The sequence below is a fragment of the Diadema antillarum genome, unplaced genomic scaffold (genome assembly GCF_040938485.1).
Source record: "Diadema antillarum isolate AM-2024a unplaced genomic scaffold, OU_Dant_1.0 seq00001134_RagTag, whole genome shotgun sequence".
NCBI lineage: Eukaryota > Metazoa > Echinodermata > Echinoidea > Diadematoida > Diadematidae > Diadema > Diadema antillarum.
In genome coordinates this window covers 435529-450603 of record NW_027271946.1, presented here as the reverse complement: position 1 = coordinate 450603, position 15075 = coordinate 435529, and the positions used below count along the sequence as shown (strand labels likewise).

At 37.5% G+C, this 15075-nt stretch overlaps 1 protein-coding gene across 1 annotated transcript in view; it reads left to right on the top strand.

Moving 5' to 3' along the window:
• Window positions 1–6591, top strand: part of LOC139744077 (interstitial collagenase-like) — a 65870-nt gene extending 59279 nt beyond the window's left edge. Inside the window, exons 5-9 of the mRNA XM_071654534.1 lie at window positions 1032–1187; window positions 3572–3717; window positions 4319–4460; window positions 5454–5708; window positions 6467–6591. Coding sequence (XP_071510635.1) covers window positions 1032–1187; window positions 3572–3717; window positions 4319–4460; window positions 5454–5708; window positions 6467–6591 — 824 coding nt within the window. The remainder of the gene's footprint in view (window positions 1–1031; window positions 1188–3571; window positions 3718–4318; window positions 4461–5453; window positions 5709–6466) is intronic.
• The last annotated feature ends 8484 nt before the right edge of the window (window positions 6592–15075 follow it).

Genomic DNA, 15075 nt, shown 5'->3' with positions numbered 1-15075 from the left:
GTACACTTCACACCGAAAAAATCTAACCACCACGAACAAACCACAAAGGCATCATTTTACGAAAGGAATGGAAATGGAAAGGGTTTTTTTTCTTGGTCTATATCAGTCCTGTTCACACTGCAAAGCTTTGTTTACTTCTTTGTTGTGAGTCAAGCAAATTCCAATGTGACATTACCTTTATTGCTGTCTCTGCTTCGTTAATGTAAATTAGACTTTAGTTTTGATGGGAACTAATTCAGCAGCTATCATTTCGTGAAATGCATTTGAGTTAAGTACTTGACGACCGCTACTCATGTAATCTAATGTTCAAAAATATGAAACCATACATTTTCTCCAAAAGTCATTCATGACGTCAAAACCATAATTTGCACAAGACACACAAATGTTAAACCCACAGAGTATTCATATCAGGCAATCTCGCAAACGGATTTAGCGAAATTTAGAAATCATTGTCATGGGGGTCGGTGGTCTGATTTTATGTTTCCTTTCAGTTATGATAGGTAGAAAGATAAACAAAACAAAAAGACTTTATGCTAGAGTAGAAGAAAAAGAAGAAGAAGGAGGAGGAGGAGGAGGAGGAGGAGAGGAAGAGAAGAGGAAGGAGAGGGGGTATCAACAAAGCGATTTGACTGTCTGGTTTGACAAAAATACTCTTCAAAATATGCCGCACCCATACAGAATCCGAGCCCTTTTCCCTACTTGCGAATTAAGCAGTACTGTCCTCAGATCAGAATGTTATGTATTGATAGTAATCCAATGTATAGTCGTATGTCTCTGGTGTGGCTTTACATGAAATCTTGTGGCGGCTCAGGAGATTCAAGGGATGGGTGAGTGGTGCGTGGGTTTCCAACCTGCACCCAGTTTTCGAAAAGTTTTACAAAATGATGTTCTGCAGGTTATCTCTTTTGTGAGTCCCTGCTTCTACTGCGCTCTCATTAAAATAAAGATGACAATAGAGGGCGTAAACAGACCAGACCATCAGCAGATGAACGATGAATGAAATATGTTTGCTCGTTCTTTGTCTTGTAAAGGTTATAACTTCTTCCAGACCGCGGCACACGAGATCGGCCACGCACTCGGGTTGGACCACTCCGACGACCCAGGGGCGCTCATGTGGCCCCATTACCACTTTATGCGAGACTTCAGACTACCAAAAGACGACATCCTGGGGATACAAGCTTTATACGGTAAGTACGATCTGCAGCGCGTCCCCCTCCCTTTGTGTGTGCGCGTTTGTGTCGTCTGTTTACTAGTATACATTTTTTTTTTTAATTTTCTATATCTTACAGTTTTCCTCCCTCATCTCTCTCTCCATCCTTTTATCTCTTAAGCATCTTCAAGCAGAGCGGTGGCGGTTGAGGTGGGAATTTTTTTTTTCCTCCGACATGTTTTAAAGTATAGATCAGCAGTTGCGATCTTACAAATTTCATTTGTAGAGGGAGGCAAATTGAAGAGAATTCACACCTCAACATGCACTACTTTTGTAATGAGAATCTGAAAAAGAGACACATTCGTGCATTCGGCTCGTGAGAAGCTTCTCTCGTTCAGGCTTTTTTTTTTAAAGAGAGACGTCTGGGAGCGAGACTATCAGTCAGAGTAAAGGTCTACCTGGATGACATGGATGCATTTCGAGGCAAGATGGTAGACACTATCTCAGAATGATCTCCAGAGCACATACTTGATACATGCACAGCCAATATCCTCCGTTCTTCCTGAGACCTGTTTACTCACGAAGAGAGGATGCTGGTCTTTTACGTCACTGATTGGCTCCACTTAGGACCCCGCAGAGACCAGGATGGGTGCACTGGTAGGGTACGGGGAGGTAACCTTCCACCTCCCTGGTAGGGGAGAAGTCTTCACTGTGCAACTCGCACCAGTTCCCTTCCTCAGACCTCTTTCACCCGTCAGCTGCATCCAGGGTCCGACATTCCCATGTACAAGACAAGTCGAGAGATGGCGCTTTCCACATTGAAACACCAGAGCCGTTTTCGCCACTCTGTGAAACACCGTCACCCAGATTCTGGTCCTCCGTGTTTTGCAGTTTATGACTTTTTACGTGATGAAATAACGCCAAGATTCATGCTCTTTTTCCCTGTATGGGAAAACAAAACAACTTTGGAGCAGCTAATATTAATTTTGAAATACACAGTTTTCTCGAATGAAAGCAGATCACCCGATCAGATCACCATTGCCGCATAATTATTCACATTTACTAACTATCGTGGTGATACAGTTTTCACTACAGTTTTACGTAAAAGTATCACATCCCTCGTGCTTGTTTTCATACTCCGTTCGCATTTGAACACAATTATACTATTTTTAAAAAAAATAGCCATTAAGGATCTGTTTTACACAGAGAAACTCGCTCTATTCACATCTACAAAAGAAGTAAACGTCATCAGTATTCACCATAACGAGCCATTAATGAGGAATTGGAAGTGTTCTAGATTTCATCCTTTTAATCTTCAATTTGGCAGCGATCTATACTCTCGATCGCCATTCATCCTGCCGTTTGCTTCCACTGTAGTTATACGATTTGAGGCGATCTTCTGTACTTAGAACCACTGTTGTCTTACAGTAAAGGCCATACATCGTGTTTAACCAAATGTAATAATCAATGATAAGCAAATGTTTAAACAATGTCATGTCTGTGTGTTTGTGTCTGTTGGTCCTCAGGGCCTAGCCTGAAATGGTTGCGATTAATGCGCAAAAGGCGAAAACACAAAAGTAAGAATCCTGCAGCAGTTTCAAGGAATGCCTTACCTGACGAGTGGATTTCAAGTTCCTTTTTGCCCGACAGACTCACGTTGTTTTAATGAGTGTGATGCTCGCATTTCAGACAATTGCAGTGATAAGTTCATAATTCCTATACCTCATAGCCTTTACTGAAATGATTCTCCTTCCAACTTTTCCTTCTTTGTTTTTCTGTCTCTCTGCATCAAGTTTGACTTTGCCTTGGGATTGATTTAATTTCTTCTGTCTTTGAGTGTCTGCCGTACAGTTTTCGGCGTGACCAAGCATTCTTCAAAACGTGTTTGTCCACACTATTAACTTTGCACGCACACTCACTATCTCATTCCCTCTCCTTCTCTCACTTTCTCTATCTCTCACTGTGTGTGTCTCTCTCTTTCTCTCTTAAGTTTTATGTCTGTATTTTTCTCTTTTTTTCCTTTGTATTTTTTAACGATATCCGTCGTGTTTTCTTGTCGAATGTTCCCATTGTATCCATGTTTGCTTTCTTTCTAATTTTCAAGCACGACAGTCATGAATCTATAAATCCTACCCGAAGAGATTTCTCATAATATTCATTCTTTTCCGTTTCTCTTTTATGTTCATTCAACGAGGAATGTGTTTGCGTGTGAATTTGACCCTCGGAAGGGTGCGTGTGTGTGTGTGTGTGTGTGTGTGTGTGTGTGTGTGTGTGCGTGTGCGTATATGCACGTTTCTTAGCCGTTTCGTCGACTTTTTCGAACTTTTCAAACTTGTTTTGTCTTTCTTTCAAAAGCTTATAGGTTTTTTTTTTATGGACATCATGTTTCATCACCATTTTCACTCTTCCCAAATAATACAGGACCGGAAGGCAGCACACCTAGTGTTGTGAAGAATGCTGTGGAGACCCGGCCGAAGCTAGCCCCTACGGTACCCTCACGGAAATCGTACTGTCAGGCAGGGTTTAGTGCTGTGACTTCTATTAGTGGAAGCATTTATACATTCAAGGTAATTGAGGCGAAAAAAAAAATACCCATACCCTAGGAGTACTGAAGTACCAACTGACACTAGCTTTAGAAAGACATTATTAATGCAGCAGATGCCAGGTTCAAATCCTACCGGTTCTTTTTTTTTTCCGACATGTGTGTTAGAATGTAGATCAGCAGTTGTGATCTTACAAATTCATTAACTATTTTTTGTACAGATGGCATGTAGAGGGTGACAACTGATATAAAATCAGCCATAGCATGACGATAGCGTTTTTAGTCAAACTGGTAAAAGGCTAAAAAGACTCTTTTATTCTGGTGTCGATTGGTTCGTTTAAACAGTTATGTCAGGAGAGTTTCGCCAAGTTCTACAATATAAAATTCTAATGTCCTTGTTATCGATGTTTAGTGCCCTTGGTCGTGTTGGTTGTTGGGTTTTCACACTTTTTCCAGTTGTTTGATTGTTTGTATTTAAGATTGTAACATCACATTGTTGTGATATTGCACCGTTTCGTCAAGATACAGCAAATATGATTATATACACATGATACATGTATATTTTTATCACAAATAGGGCACATATACAGTCATGTTTAAACTGACTCTCGCATTTTCCCAATCAGGGTAAAAATTACTGGCGGTCGTGGCGACGGTTATTAGTGACTCCTAAAGACGGACGTAAAATCTACGACAAGTGGTACAACCTTCCCGCCAACATTCGTGCGGTGTATCATCGCAGGGATGACAGGACGGTCTTCTTCCGAGGTAAGAGTCGACTATTTAGAACAACATTCACACGATGAATTTTGTCGGCGTATAATTCTGGTAAAGCTCTCTTATTCTCTTTCTCTTTTTTTTCTTTTCCTTTCTCTCTTCCCATTCTTTCCGTCTTTTTTGTCAAGTCGTGTCATGTCTTTTGTATTTCTCCTGTCTTGTTCCGTTCTGTCGTAAATTATATCTGTGATAAGTATTTGTAAGTAAGTAATTCATAAGTTTGTTCATTTTTTGAGTGGTTCACAACATACAAGCTTGCTTTTTAGTGGACCTCTCAGTTCTTTTTTTTTGTCAACTGAAGCATAACTTTGTACTTTTTTGCCAGTATGCATTCTTTTGTTTATTTGTATCATTTATCTTTTACAAAGTCGAATGTTTATGTTTATGATGTAATTCCAAATATATTATGCGTTATGTTTTGTTGGAAAAAGAAGAATGAAAAATAAATGAATTGAATTGAATTGAATTGAATGAGATATCGGGTATATCGCTGTGGAGTCTCCACTCCCCTAGTCTCGGCTTCATTCTGATCAGCTAATGATAGGCTACATTGTAAGTCTGTCCTCACGCCGCCTTTCCATTGTCCTTGTTAGGATTAACTTCAGACAGAGCAAGCTAGATATATGAAGTTTTTGCTGAAATAGTTCTCTCTTTTTTTTCCCCTTAAGAATAAGTTCAGAACGGAAAACACGGCAGAAAATTTTGAAAAACTGAAACTCCGCGAAAAGAATCGTTTTTCAGCAACGTGCTACAGATATCTAAACAGAAAGAATTACTAGTGGCAGCACATTGATATTCAGTAAATAATAGATCATCATGATATCTGTCATCTTCGATCTATATCGTAAAGTACTGGTTGTTTGATAACGGCTTATACTGAAAGAGTATTATAACCTTTTACTGAAAATCCCTTTGTAGAACTGAAAGCAAACAATTAATAATTAATTGTTTGAGTTTTTGTTGTGTTTCTCTTTGTTTGCGAAGGTTCCAAGTACTGGGTCTACTTTGGCTCCCGAATGGAGGAGGGCTACCCGCGCCCCGTGGACGAGCTCGGCCTTCCCAAGGGGGTGGACGCCGCCCTCTCGAAGACCAAGGCAAAGACGTTCTTCTTCAAGGGCAACCAGGTGTGGCGGTTCGACGAGAAGAAGCAGGCCGTGGACCGGGGCTATCCGAAGATGATCGAGGAGGTCTTCAAGGGAATCGGCAACAAGGTCACGGCGGCATTCCGTCACGATGATGGTAAGCCGGCATCATTACCACTTCCTTCTAGTCAATCGATTCATTTCACTTTCAAATTTATTCAGCATTCTTGAGAAGACACAGTAAAAACACAAACTTAATACATAACTATGAAAAAGGAAAATTGTATACAAGAGCAACGAGGGTGTCTAGGCAAGCAGAAATGCTTGGATTCTTTGAATTCAGTTTACCCGTATCGAACTTAAGACATAAAATCAGCAAACTGTGACACACATATACATATACTCACACACACACACACACACACACACACACACACACACAAAATGCATACAAACAAAGCACATTAAAATTGCGTCAATATGTCTAACGATAAAATGATTATGAAAAATAAGGAATGTGTATGTTTTGATACCTGATGATAGGGATCAAGAAATTTTTCAAATGAAATAATATTCATGAAGAGTTGTTGTTACGCAGAAATCTGGACGGCTTCGTGTAGGTTCGTGAATACGCTACTGGTGCATTTTAGGAAAATGAAATTGTCTGGAAAAGGTGTTAAATAAGAATAATAATTCACAATAAGAAGCGCTTATCACATTAAAATGTCTCTAAGCGCCAAAGTGGTATGAACATTTATTATAAGGAAAGATGTTCCATCAATAGATTTTTCGGGTTTTGGGATCAGAAATCTGTTACATAGGTATACATGATCTCAACAAGAAAGTCGTCAAGCTGAAGTTTTGCCGCCATCTTTGAACTCTGTTTTTCACGTCTGATCTTACCCGATCTCGCAGGCAACTCCTATCTGCTCCGAGGAAAGAAGTACTACCTGGTAGCAAAAGGCAAGTACGAGGCCGAGCCGGGATACCCGCGGAAGTTTACCGCGGACTTCTTGGGCTGCGCGCCGCTTACGGAGTAGCGGATATCGTACTGGCCGGAAGATTAACTCTTTCGGCACCATTGTTTAACAATACCATTTCAATTGGTATCAACAGAGTTAAAACTCTGACTGACAACAACTCTTTCTCTTCGGCGTGATAATTTTGATCATTGAGTATGTGCCGGCATATGAACGTTTCGGAGCTCTAAAGAACTCTACTGCCCTGCTTTGTGAATTTGTATGAACACTGTCGACAGAATTCTTTGTTGCCGGAACAGTCGGGCGGATTCGGTGAATGTGGACGTGTCGTGAGTGATCCTTTCATTCATAAAACTCTGGGCGAAGTCTTATTTGGCTATACGTGTATAAGAATTCAGAAGCTGGAAGGAAGGTAGAGTCTGCCCAAAGAAAAAGCCGGTGACTCAATGCTGAAGGCTGGTAATGGTCAGAAGCATCAGCTTATACGACTTGTAGCGAATTCACGCCGCGGAACATGAGCGATGAGATTCTCCTCCTGTCGGCTGGCGCGGGACCTTCTGGCAGGAGGGCGGGGAAAGAGTCGGATGAAACTGCGGGTTGATCGGACCGGCTTTGAAGTAGAACAATACACGCGACTAATTTATTAAACAGTGGTGACCTCAACATGCGAGATGCATATCCCACATATATTGGACAAGGACAAATGATTATATGTCCGATAAATATTGCTACTAATTTCTCCCTTTTGAGAGTCGGTCAGAAGTACATCGTGAAAGTCTAAATACAGGATGTGCTTATCAAGATTTGTGAATACATTATTTTAGCGCAAGAGAAGATGAAAGCAACAGGGATGGAGGGACAAGGAGACACTTAAAGAGAAAGAGCGAAAAAGAGAGGGTATGGTGTGTGTGTGTGTGTGTGTGTGTGTGTGACAGTGTGTGATGATATGAATAGAAAATAAAGAAAGGTATGTGAAGATTAGTCATGGTGAATAATATGTAAAAGAGATTTAGAAAGAGACCAAAAGGAAGTAACACACTTTTGTGTTGTCGTAAGGCGTTTTTCTCGTGGCTTTTAAGGGCGTATTGATATGGTGAATCTTCTTCATAACTGGAATGGAAGTCTAAAATGTATTGCTCTCACAGTGCCAAACCTGTCTCCAGTTATTTTCTTCTCTCTTTTCTTTTTTTTTTTCTCTCTCTTTTCTGCGGGTTATAACAATGTGAAGTGTTGGTGTGTATTCTTACGTGTATTCATTGTGTTTGAATCGCTTGGTTACACGCAGAGGTAACCACTTAAAGCGGTCATGAGTATACGGCGTGTGATATTACATCAAGCAAGTTGGAGTTTTTTAACAGAACTATATTGTACAAAAGTTGTAATATAATGGTGTCACCTTATTGTAATTGTCTTTTATGATAAAAGAAAAATACCAAAAAGACAGAAATAAAAAAAGAAAACATAGCTGTGTATTTAATCTGTATACACATAGATGATGTTTATATACTGTATATCTCTTGGTTTCTCGAGTTTTGTTGTCGACCAGACTTGAATCGTTTTGATCGATTTAATGTCTTTGTACGCCATATGTACACAATATTCTGGTTTCTTTTTTTATCAAACTTACAACTTGGCAATTGGATGAGCAGGATTGCTTTTCTTGCAAGAAACGGTAACTCAAGTAACCATGGCAAGTACCTGAATGCTAACTTTGGTTGGTTGTTATCTGGCGGTTACCATAGTAACTGAAGTCGTAATTATAAAACGGGTCCCAAGTAAAATGATGGCATGTGTAATTTCATTAACTGAGGTTAAGTGTTGGTATATTTTCTATAGCGAGGCAACTGACCATGTACAGTTGAGCAATTTAGACTCGCTTTAAAAATGTTATTTAAGGGAATAACGCCAGCACATGCTAATTAGAAATTTTGTGAAGTTATGATGATTATCATCCGTAAAATGAGTTTAGTCGTTAAATGATATGAATGTTCATCATAACATAATCATGTTTGAAATTATTATCTATGTAGCAATAGCAACAAAAAGGAATAACAGTATAGCCGTTTGTTTGGAGGTTGGTTGGATGAACATGACAAACAAAATTACTAAGCAATGTATACAGGAAGTTTTACAATACGAATTATACCAATCATGGCGTTATAATTATAGCTCCATGTATTAACTAGTTGGTTGTTAATTTATTCGGCACGTGAACTTCAGTTTGACTGTACATTTGAACAAATATGATATGCAGCATCATTACCCATCGCACAAAGACAGAGAGACCAATTATTTAGAATTATTGCACTACAACAACAGCACATCTTGCGCAGAGTCGGTTAACCATTAATCGTGTTAATGGCCGATTAACTTTGCCCATCAGACCTATGTCCATGTAATGCAATTATTTTACCCGCATATCTGGTTTTTGAAGAAATTTAGCACGTGTTCATTGATTCAAGTATCCACATGAAAGTCTCTATTTTTTTTTTTCCGAGAACGCCTTTCCGGATTGCGTCATTGATTGGTCGTCTGGAGAAAGATAAAACTTCAAATGCGAATGAATAACATAATACATGATAATGGTTATCTCGAAAGGTGTCTTGATCGACACTAATCGAGTTCTTTAGTTTCACATTCTGTGTGCATATTATTATTATTATTTACAAGATAAATTGTCATTTCTGCACCCTATCGCAAGGCCGTCCCCAAGAAAACAGAATGAGCTGAAGAGTATATGACACTGTAGTGAAAACAATGGCTGATTTGGAACACCCGTTTCACAAGTATCGTAGATGGTGAGGGTGGATTATTTCTTGTGTAAAATCTTCCTCATCCGGAGGATAGATATAGGTTACCATCCTGTTGTTTCGGTGCAAGTTCACATAAAGATACACAATCACACACAAATAAATTAGAAGGAAAAAAAGGAAGTAAACCGGTTTATAAGTGTCCTAAGTTAGTTGTTTACATTGGAAGCATAAAACCAGATGCTTTTTTTCAGTATATTGTGAAAGTGTTTGATTGATTTGCCTAAAGAAAGAAAAAACAACAACAACATACCAACAAATACCCAACCAGCAGAACACACAACCATATTATAATCACGGGTGTGACAATCGGAATGAAAAAGAATACTTTGTCCGTTGAGGGCTTTCTGATTGTGTGTCTCTGTGTGTGCATGCGTAATGTATGTCTGTGTCTGTGTCAATATTCATCATATTCCATCTGCCTCAGAAATATACCCCTTCTGGTCATCTACATGCCCATTCTTTTGTGTGATAAATGATAATGACGATTCATAGTATATTCCCTAAATTTGGCAAACTTCACGAGTTAAGTTCAAAGTATCTTATTGTTTGACACGGGTATTCAGTGAAAGATACGACTTCACAGGTGGTCACGTGACTATCAGCTTGGGTTAAAGTTGTGAAATGAACATGGCATCATTCATTCAGATAATTTCTGTGAGAAAATTCAACTGAAGTAAAATCTCCATCGTTGGTAAATAATGACAATTACGCGAGCAAGTTTTGTGGTTGAGATAATGAAAATGAAAAAAAAAAGAAGATATTTATTGATATTGCAGTTATTGAGAGTACAGTACATTTTTTTACGAATACTAAAGATTTTCAATGTAGCTCTGAGCTCTTACTTTAGAACAATCGTTTTTAAAGCATCCAACTCTAAAGACAGTCCTTGGATACAATGCCACACTATTTTCTTGGTGAATTATTCGCTAGGTAAAAATGTACATGTACTTAAATTTGTATGTATGAAAAAACTGTCAGTGGCATGAAGCCATGAATGTTTAATATGGACAACTGTTTTTTGAATGACATTTTCTGACATGTTATATCATTATGTACATAATTATGTACTAACAAATAGTGAAAATAGTGAAAATAAATTTGAATAAAAAGTTGTGTAAAAAATGAAAATGTCTAATTCCTTCATGATACTAGACCTAATATTCCTTACGGAGTACTCGTATTATATCGTCAAATTATTGTTAACTGCATATGAATTAAATATATATATATATATATATATATATATATATATATATATGGGGTCTATGTGCAGTATATACATATATATACATATATATATGTATATATACATACACATCATTATTAGGTAATTTACTCTCATTTATACATTTACAATAATTCATGTAAATGCATAATTCATGTTTATTCATCTATTTATTCATGTTAACATTGTATTTAGCAAGCAGTCACCAAGCTACATGTAACACACACCAATGCTGGGTGAAAACCAAAACGCAAACAAAACAGAAACAGATCAAGAGCATGTGTATATTGTAAATTCGTCAGTTCCTTTTAATAATTCCCTCTTATGTACACACAAACATGTCACTAAACGTTAGTGAATTATGCAGCCTATTTTTTTTTTTTTTTTTTTTTTTGCGTTAAACCATCACTGCCACAACAGATTACAGAACTCACTTCAGTTTGACAGATCTGGAGAAAACGTGTCCAATATAATGTTTCGGGTATAAAATAAGAACGAAAAAAAAAAATGCATCTTCCACATTCTAAGTTTATATTCGACAGAACATTGCAACCAAATACAAAAATAAAAGGATTACGTGGTGAATCACAGACATTGTAAACACTTAACATGTAGCCGAGTACTGCGTATTTTCGTATCTTTGCGAAGAAAACATTGTAGTCTGAGTAGAACATACAGATTCTATATTGGCGAAAAAAAAAGAACATCGTGATACTTAATTCAAAAACAAAGTAACAGCGCCCCATCCCCATTCCTCCCGCAAGCCTCTATGGCAGCATTATGGAATGCTCTTCTTCCAAGATGTCACTGGAAGGCAAAATATATATGAAGCATCAAGTTTAACGTAAATCTATGGCAGCTATTACGACTTTCATGACGAGGTCTGTGATCATATCTAATCCTACATCACACTGTAAGGTCTATTTAGGAACATAACTGTGACTCTTCAGGTCACCAAAGAGGGCACCTTCTGGCTCTGCCAAAACTAATATTATTCAGATGTTGACTTTGTCTATTTGTTTGAATTCTGCTTTCAAGCATGGATGATTGAGAAATCCGGAGTACCGTCGTAAATCTAAAGTATATCACAATTAAGTAGGTGATGAATAACAATGCGCATTTTCCGTGCCTGAAAATATGCATGTTAATACACATCAAAATTCACAGACTAATTTGAAAATTGTTCACCAATATTGTAAAACTTTGCTCTGACACAAAAATTCAAAATGGAGATCGACAGTCACTTTTTCATTGCAAATTTTAAGGATCTTCCCGATTGTTTCCACACGGGGCTCAAAGTCAGCCTCATCAACTTGGGAGTTTATGGCACTCGTAAAATAAAGAAATACAGGCATGCATTATCTCTGGTATGGACAAATAAAGTTGAAGGTTAGACATTGTGGCACAGTCTGTATAAAGATACATGAGAAAGAAAAAAGGAGACGGTGAGGCTTTGCTGAGCAGTTCTTGGTAGATAAAAGTGACAAAAGACTGACTTTTATCCATGTATCAGGCAAGTCAAGATAATGATTATCAAAATGTCTATAATAATCATAACATGCGTGCTTTCAAGACAAAATGTAGTGTTAAATGCCCCACATAATCTTGATACAACCAATTCCAGCAAGTTGATTAATACTTGACTCACTTGTAAATAATCATGGTACTTGATCACTTACAATGTACCATTACATATTGATATAATAACATTGATGACTGCCCAGCTACATATCCACTATACAGAGTGGTTTGCTACACATCAAGTGCAGTCAACATTTGCAAAATGGTTTTCTGTCGCTGACCCCAGAGATCCCAAATGTAATATATTACGAAGATAATAAATGCACGTTTTTGTCACCTCTGATAAGTTTTCTCAGGGGCTTGCCTTTGCCATCTGACTTACATTTTGTTAGCAAACTTTGAACGCATTCATCCTTTATCAGCTGAAACATGTTCATTAGAATTACTAGAGACACATTAATCTAGAGAAACTTAGTTGAAAACAGACATTAGATAACTAAGACTGTCCTCCTGATTCTCTAAAATTATTATTATCATTATTATTTCAAAGTTGAGTGTAAAGGGAAGAAAAGGCAGGAGGATAGCATTTATATGTTAAGATTACTATTTCAAGACAGAATATTACCAATAAACAAGATTTATCAGAACATTTTGACACGACTGTCATCATACTCAATTATTCAGCTGATTAATTTAAGTGCCGACTGATTCTCTTCACAATATAGAAAAAACTGGTTTGAGTTGAAAACTAATCTAGAAGGCTTATCAAAGACAATTTTCTGCTTGATAGCAAGAATAATCCTTTTACAAAAATTAAGCAAAGGACATATATCCACAGGGTGAAAACAATGCAATACAATTTCATAAGGGTCAATTTTACTTAGTTCTATTATGCAAGAAGAGATCCATTATTCCAATCAAATTTCAGTTCTTGATACACAATACACTCTGAAGTCAATCACAGTACCGAGATACAACAATCACTCTGCTCTGCCATTTGAACAGCAAGAATGATATCTGAACAGTCATACATGAGAGAGTGTTCACTTCTTCTTCATAACTCTGGTGCTTACATGGTGTATTCGATGCTCCTCAGAACATATCAGTAACATTCATAGTTTAGACTGGAATAACCTTGGATACATTGTACATTGGACTCCATGGAGCAATACATTTCTTGCAGTAATCCCATTTTTTAACATCAGATAAATTTGGCTGACAGGGTGAAAGTAAAGAACGCTTTGGCTTCCATGTTAAAAATACTGATATATTGAATATGAACAAAAAATAATGATGATACAATGTACATGTACTGCAATTTCAATGACAGATGTTATCTAACGCAAGATCAGAAAGGAGATGGGATCATATGAAACAGGCTGTAAGTTTCGCTTTCACACATATTGTGTGAAGATTGAAGGGTGCACAAATACAATATTGGTCAACAGTCGATTGTTCTTGTACATATTGAAATTTGGGCAAATGTCTAGGGCAGTCATTACCCATGGAAAAAAAAAAAAAATCTGCTGCTTGCCAGTGGTCCGTCTCACATAGCAACAACCAATTGCGACAGAGCACTCTGATAGATGAGATTGCAAGAGCTCCATAGTAGCATGCAATACGTGAGTAAATATGACATGAATGTATCAGAAAACTGGTCCAGTAAAGCTGGCGTATGGTCAAATCACACTATGAAACTGTTCCAGCCCATTTATCACAAGGAACACACACAAAGACTTAAAATGAACGTTAGCTGAGATGACAGGAAATAAAACTTTCCAAAATGAATGAGTACCATCTACGAAGGAGTGACAAAGATGAAAACGAGGCCAAGAAAGTGAAAGGCAAGGATTCCTGCATTACCAAGGTGGACATGTCTACCAGTTCACTTGAACAGGATTAGGAAGGTAATATCAGGCGTAAAATGAAACACACTGTCACTGAGTTTACCACAAAAATGTACCTGCAGTGACAGAATGCACGTTTAAATGACATTTACAGGAATGACACCTAGTCTATTTCTCTTTCTTCAAAGCTAGTTTACCACCAACCATTTAATCTCAACATCTGATAATAAACCTACACAGGCTAATATTCTGTCCTCTGCTCACTGTATTATGTTTAGTTCATCCAGGCATTATTACAAACAGTAATGCTGCATTTACACCATATTTTTTTTTTTTTGCATAAAACATTAATGATCTCCTTTTTAATTTATGGGCATAAAAAAACTCTTAATCACTGAGTTGAATAGCATACGTGAAGGACATTTTTTTTTTTAACTCATACATAGAAAAAAAAAAGGTCAGTTCTTTCTATTTTACACATTGTTACATTTTTTTTCTATGTGCACAGAATATGACCATAAAAAAAAAAAACATGGATATAAGTTAGTATTCTCCTCAGTATCAACCCCAACTTTTCTCAAATTTTAGAACAGGTAAAGCTTTTACATCCCAGCTTCCATGTTAAGTCCTCTTTATCTTACAGTTACAAACTTTGTGTATTCTCCACAGAGTGCATAACAATGTAATATGTAATTAAACCACAGCTAACAAAGACATACTTGATGACCCCCGTGCTCATATTTGATATGGTTAACTTCACATACAATTTATCTCTACTTATCATCAATTACCCTCCTTCATCACACTCATTCCCCAACATGGGTAGAAAATTTATCTTTATTGCACATTTGATATTAAAGAGGAATTCAACAGCACCCCTATACATTACTGTACACGCCATATATTTCGCGAGTCTAAATTTTCACAATTCAGGAATTCCCAACGATTTCGCGCGTGGTTAAATTCACGATCGTGGAGTCCTGCACTGAACAGAGAAATGTACACCAGTACGTCACATTCACATCCCAATCAGAGTCAATATTTTCGTGTGTCTTTAATTTCGCGAATAGCACCTAACTCGCGAAATTCGCAAAAATAAAAACCTCGCAAAATATTTGGCGTATACAGTATGATTTCT